The sequence below is a fragment of the Bubalus kerabau genome, chromosome 5, assembly GCF_029407905.1.
Source record: "Bubalus kerabau isolate K-KA32 ecotype Philippines breed swamp buffalo chromosome 5, PCC_UOA_SB_1v2, whole genome shotgun sequence".
Lineage (NCBI taxonomy): Eukaryota > Metazoa > Chordata > Mammalia > Artiodactyla > Bovidae > Bubalus > Bubalus kerabau.
The window spans coordinates 24,880,327-24,887,235 of record NC_073628.1 but is presented as its reverse complement, the minus strand read 5'-3'; the positions used below and the strand labels follow the sequence as shown (position 1 = coordinate 24,887,235).

General features: G+C 37.6%; 1 protein-coding gene across 1 annotated transcript; it reads right to left on the bottom strand.

The window, feature by feature from the left end:
- Positions 1–4,456: 4,456 nt before the first annotated feature.
- On the bottom strand, positions 4,457–5,413 carry LOC129653758 (olfactory receptor 143-like). The gene has a single exon (XM_055583454.1). The coding sequence runs from the start codon at positions 5,387–5,389 to the stop codon at positions 4,457–4,459; it is 933 nt and encodes a 310-aa protein (XP_055439429.1). The 5' UTR covers positions 5,390–5,413.
- Between the last annotated feature and the right edge of the window lie 1,496 nt (positions 5,414–6,909).

Sequence of the window (6,909 nt, the reverse complement as noted above, 5' to 3'; positions counted from 1 at the left end):
GGGAGAAGGTGAGGGTGGGATGATTTGAGAGAATAGCTCTGAAATATGTATATTACCATATGTGAAATAGATTACCAGTCCAAATTTGATGCATAAAACAGGGCAGTCAAAGCCTGTGCACTGGGACAACCCAGAGGGATGGTATGGGGAGGCAGGTGGAGCGGGGTTCAGGATCAGGGGACACATGTACACCCATGGCTGATTCATGTCAGTGTATGGCAAAAACCACCACAATATTGTAAAGTAATTATCATCCAACTAAAATAAATTAATTAATTTTTAAAAAAATAAAAATTGAATTACCACATATCCTGCAATTCCACATCAGGGTATGTATGTGGAGAAAAATAAAGCATTAATACAAAAAAAGAAACATGCACATTAATATTCATTGCAACACTATTTACAATAGCCAAGAAATGAAAGCCACCCGTGTGTCCATAAACAACCAAATGGATATACATACAATGGGATATTACACAGCCATAAAAAGAATGAAAGTTTTCCATTTTCAAATACATACATGGATCTAGACAATTTTATGATTAGTGAAATAATTCTCATATAGAAATACACAATAAGATACCACTTATATGTGAATCTTAAAAATAAAACAAAGAAATGTATACTTCAAAACATAGAGAAATTCACAAAGAAAAGGGAAAAAAAAAACAAAAAAAAACAACTAGATGTAACCAAAAGAGGAGGAGAATGAAAGGGTGCAGGATTATGAAACACAAATGACTGTATGAAGAAAATAAGCAACTAGAAGATATTTTCGGAGAAGGCAATGGCACCCCACTCCAGTACTCTTGCCTGGAAAATCCCATGGACAGAGGAGCCTGGTGGGCTGCAATTCATGGGGTCGCTAAGAGTCAGACACGACTGAGTGACTTCACTTTCACATTTCACTTTCATGCACTGGAGAAGGAAATGGCAGCCCACTCCATTGTTCTTGCCTGGAGAATCCCAGGGACGGGGGAGCCTGGTGGGCTGCCATCTATGGGGCCACACAGAGTCAGACACAACTGAAGTGATTTAGCAGCAGCAGAAGATATTTTATAGCACAGGGAATTATAGCCATTATCTGGTAATAAATCTTAATGGAGTATAATCAGTAAAAACACTGAATCACTATGCTGTATACCTGAAAATAATATTGTGAATCAGCTATACTTCAATAAAAATGCATTTAAAAAATAAATTCCAGCATTAAAATATGTCTGTAGTTCAAAAATGATAAGAAAAGGGTCTTAGACAAACCACAAAGAGTTAATACAATATTATGAAAGATCAGATATAAGATTTCCGGTACAGGAATCAAGGGAGGTAAATCCATCTGGCATGAGAAAATTTAGAATGAAAGACCTATTTAGCTGTCTAAACTTATCTAATAATTTATTTCCAAAATATTTTGTGTACAACAGGTACATGACTCTGTGGACTCTAAAATATATCTGTCAAGTATTTCATTAAGAAAACTACCAAAAACTCACAAACTATGATGTATGTTATCTCAGTTTTCAACTATATATATATATATATATATATCTATTTACACAAATATTTCTCCAAGTAAAAAGACAGTCAGCAAAAGTCAGTGACAGCACAAAGTTTACTCACCCTCATATGACTAAATAAGCTCTTCTAAAACTTACCCATCTCATATCATTCAGCTAGATTTTAGAGGACAAATACACATGGGGAAAATAAAGCTATAAGCACTGACTAAACTATGGTGGAAATATTTTATGACCTTGGTAGACATTAAATTGAAGTTTTCATTATTTACCAAAACATAAATGAATGTTCTGGAGAAGGAAATGGCAACCCACTCCAGTAGGCTTGCCTGGAAAATCCCATGGGTGGAGGAGCCTGGTAGGCTACAGTCCATGGGGTCACCAAAAGTCAGACACGGCTGAGCGACTTCACTGTCACTTTTCATTTTTATGCATTGGAGAAGGAAATGACAACCCACTCCAGTATTCTTGCCTGGAGAATCCCAGGGACAGAGGAGCCTGGTGGGATGCCGTCTATAGGATTGCACACAGTCAGGCACGATTGAACCGACTTAGCAGCAGCAGCAGCAAATGAATGTTCAGTGAACTTTTCAGTATGGCTGTTATGTTTGATGAATAAATAAGAAAAACAGGTTTTTTCAATGTTAATGTAAACTATCTAAAAACTCAAAATACTCATATTTAAAGCAGAACTTAATACAATACTTTGATCACCTGATGCAAAGTGATGACTTATTAGAAAAGAGTTGACTCATTAGAAAAGACCCTCATGCTGGGAAAGATTGGAGGCAGGAGGAGAGGGGATGACAGATGACAATGGTTGGATGGCATCACCAACTCAATGGACATGAGTTTGAGCAAGCTCCAGGAGATGGTGAAGGACAGGGAAATCCTGGGTGTTACAGTCAATGGGGTCGCAAAGAGTCAGAAACAGCTGAGTGACTGAACAACAACAAACAAAAATTATGATGATTTTATCTATTAGATAATATTTCCATACAAAATATCATCATAATCTTAATGGAAATGTGTACTTGTATGTGGAATGTAATTTTTTCTATCTGGTTTTAGTAATGAAATATCAATTACCAATCAAGAATTCATTTTTTTCTATTTTTATTGAAGTGTTTTTGATATACATTATATGAGCTACGAGATTCACAATTCTTAGAGGTTATATTCCACTTATAGTTATTATAAAATCTTGGCTATATGTCCTGTGTTGTACATTCTATTGTTATAACTTAGTTTATACATAATATTTTGTATGTCTTCATCACCTATCCCTATACTGCCTGTCTCCACTTCCCTCTCCCCACAGGTAACCATAAATTTGTTCTCTTAATCAGTGAATCTATCTCTTCTGTTCTATTCACTAAGTTGTTACAGTTTTCAGATTCCACATATAAGTGATACCATATTTGTCTTTTTCTGCCTGACTTATTCCACTTACCACAACACCTTCCAAGTCCATTGATGTTGCTGCAAATGGGGCGTTTTCATTCTTTTGATGGATGAGTAATATTCCATTTTATCTATTTACCACATCTTTTCCCTTCATCTGTTGATGGAGATTTAGGATGCTCCCATATCTTGGCAATTGTAAATAATGCTGTGCTGAATATTGGGGTACAAATATCTTTCTGAATTAGTGTTTTCATATTTTTCAGATATATACCCAGGTGTGGAATTACTGGGACATATGGTATTTCTGTTTCTAGCTTTTTGAAATACCTCCACACTGGAAAATTTCCACTTGCAAGCTCATTCAGAAACAATTCTCCAGAAGTTCCATCTTTTTTTTCACAGTTGTTTCTTTCCTTCCATGTTTTCAAAAGATGAACAGTGGGTTCAAAAACTGGTCTCTGCATTTTTAGCTATTTGATTCTCAGCAAGTCACAGAACTATTTCCTTAGCAAAAATTCAGATAAGGAGACTTATCTTTTAAGACCATTTATAAAATTCTAGAACATATTATTTCCTAGAGATTTAATTTTTCCTCTAATAAAGGGAAAGAGCCAAGTTTATGAACTAAAAGAATAAATATCAACAGGACAATGTTTCTGTCAAATATTTTTGTTTTGTTTTGAAAAGTGGGAAACACATCTTTCTTTGCAAAAGGGAGGTACTCTTACATAATTAGACAATGAATCTTGACCTTACATTTGATAATGAATTTTATAGTCAAAAATATCACTGTTTAACTTTTAATCACTATCAGAATCCACTGATATGCAAATTGATAACAATTTCAATCATATTTTATGGCAGCGTATCAATTGACCAATACAATAAAAAGAGGCATATGTTATTAGTGTGGTTTGAGAAAGGTGGACAGAATAATTTAGCTTATTCATTTTCAAGTACCCTCAAGAATAAAGAACTATGGTTCAACAAAGTGTTCAATTTCTTTACCTGTGTGGCACTTAAGATACAGAACAGGAGCTATTACTAAAAGAATCCAGAAAAATTGGGGGAATTTTTACATCTTTACCATGTCCACATTTTTGTTGGTATGTCTCAGTTTTAATGGAACGGTAAGTAATGACAGCACTGATACAGGAAAGGGCTCTAAGTAATGAAAGCAAGAAAGAAAAGAATTGGTCAGACTGCATACTACTCTATGGCGTACCTTGGACGAACAGACACAAAGGAAAATAATAGTGTTATCATCAGATGGGAAAGGTTATTGGTCCCTACTCTGCAACTGCTATGGGATCACTTAAGGCTGAAGATGATTCTCCAGTTAAATAGGCCCACAGGTTACATTAAGTGATAAGAGAAGAAAAGACATCAGACATTAGAAATGAAATCCTGTCAAGAGGACATTAGAAAGACAAATGAAGAGCATGACAAAACAATAAGAGGAAGAGGATACAGTGGAGCAAAAAAAAAAGATTAAAAAAATAAAGAAAAGGTGGCATAACTGGTTTCATTCATTTTGTGATTCTCTTCAAGGTTTTCTTCACAGCAATTTTGACATCCTTGTTCCTGAGGCTATAAATGAGAGGGTTCAGCATGGGTACCACATTAGTGTAAAGCACTGAGAAAAATTTTCCCTGCTCCACAAAACTAGAAGACGGTGGCCTGACATGAGTGAGCAGCGCAAATCCATAGAATAGACCAACTGTTGTAATATGGGACCCACAGGTGCTCAAGGCTTTGGACCAACCTTTAGATGATGGTATATGAAGAATATTGAAAAGAATCAAAGCATAAGAAATTAAGATAATGAGGCTAGATACTATGGCAACTGTCCCCACAACAGCAGAAACCACGATCTCATTGGCATACGTGCTGCTGCAGGAGAGCTGGAGGAGTGGGAGAATGTCACACATGTAATGGCTGATGATGTTGGAATCACAAAAGATCAGCCTCATCATACACCCTGTGTGGACCGTGGCTCCAGCAAACCCCATCACATATGAACCAGACATCAGCAGAGAACACACCTGAGGGGACATGGCCACTGTATACAGCAAGGGCTTACAGATGGCCACATAGCGATCATAGGCCATGGCTGTCAACACATAGCACTCAGAGCTGACAAAAACGCAGAAGAAAAATAGCTGAGACATACATCCTCTAAAGGAGATGACATTCCTCTCGGAAATAAAGTTCATTAGCATTTTGGGGGTAAAGACAGATGAGTAACAGAGATCAATAAAAGAGAGATTGAACAGAAAAAAGTACATGGGAGTGTGCAGGTGTGAATTTAGACAAATTAGAATCATCAAGCATAAATTGCCCACCACAGTGACCAGGTAGTTCAGCAGAAACAGGAAAAACAGGGGTAACTGGAGTTCAGGTTGTTCTGTCAATCCCATAAGGATAAACTCAGTCACAGAGGAGGCATTTTCCATGTTCATTTACTACACAGTCGTGATCTGTAGGAACAGGGATAGAAACTCAGATTCACAATGGACCTTCACGGACTTTCCCTGCTTCCCCAGTGAGAGCTGGATCTTTTTATAGCCACAGGGTTGTCTAAAGACACTCATCAAAGCATCCACAATACAAGACTTGTAATGACTATTCCCACAGATTCCTCATTTTCTTCTTTCTGCCCTTACTCCTCTTGTCTCTGTGCTTAAAAAATACTAGTAGACTCCCAGTGTCTCTGCACATCATTCCTCAGTCTCTCCAGGCTCTGTTCAGGATCAGGGCTGAAAAGAGCAATAAATAGGTGGTGATCCCCAGAACCCTCGATTTATACAGTCTGAGGTTTGAAAGGAATTGAGACATAGGTGATTCAACCCTCAGCTTCTTTTTCTGTGATGCCTCACTGCCACTGAACCTTAGGACTCCTTCTACCTTACAGTCCTTAGAAGGTCAAAGTTTCTGACAAGGAAGAAGACAGTATCCATCACTGTGGTCCTCAGCCTTTGACATGCTAAGGGGACAGGTCATAATTTCTATTTGAGAATTTCTCCAGAAGGTCTTCTTCACTTGCAAGGATAATATCCACCTTAACGAGCTCCAAAGCAATCAGTTAACTCAAGTAGAATGTATTTCATACCCTGTAGTTCTGGGGAAATTGATTAGAAGCACAGAAAATAATTCTCTCCCTCATGATTTCCTTTCAAGTTAATGAGCCCCCTGACAGTAGAAATTAATGAGTTTTTTTTTTTTCCATTCTGTGTCACAAATCTTTTGAGGCACAATATACTACTAGTTTACAATTTTAAAATAAGTATTCTTCTTAATCCCCAAGGCAGAGTAATGTGTGTTCTGATATTTACTTTCTTTCTCATCTCTTGGAGTCTATGCCCAGTTCCAAAACCAAAAGGACATCTGGGGCATGATCACTTTACAATGTAGTTTAGGTTTCCCCCATACAACATTGCAAATCAATAACAATTATATATTTATCCTCCCTCTTGAGCCTCCCTCTCCCCATCATCCCACCCATCCAGGATGTCACAGAGTGCCAGGCTGGGCAGTGTTTATATAGTGCTATGTAGCAGCTTCTCATCATCTACCCATTTTACACATGATAGGGAATGTATGTCAATCCTATTTTCTCAATTAGTCCCACCCTCTCTTTCCCCGACTTTGTTCACAAGTTTTTTCTCTATGTCTGTGTTCCATTCCTTCCCTGTAAATAGGTTCATCAGTACTGTTTTTCTAGTTTCCATAGATATGTTTTAATCCTGGTAGTTCAGCTGATAAAGAATCTGCCTGCAATGCAGGAGACCCTGGTTTGATTCCAGGGTTGGGAAGTTCCCCTGAAGGAGGGATAGGTACCCACTCTAGTATTCTTGCCTGGAGAATCCCCACGGACAGAGGATCCTGGTGGGATACAGTATACGGGGACACAAAGAGGCAGACACGACCAGGCAACTAAGCACAGCACACATACGATATTTATTTCTCTTTCTGACTTACT

What these genes read in the sequence shown, in the direction of transcription:
- LOC129653758 (XM_055583454.1), bottom strand. Translation starts at nt 5,389, where the DNA reads ATGAACATGGAAAATGCCTCCTCTGTGACTGAGTTTATCCTTATGGGA.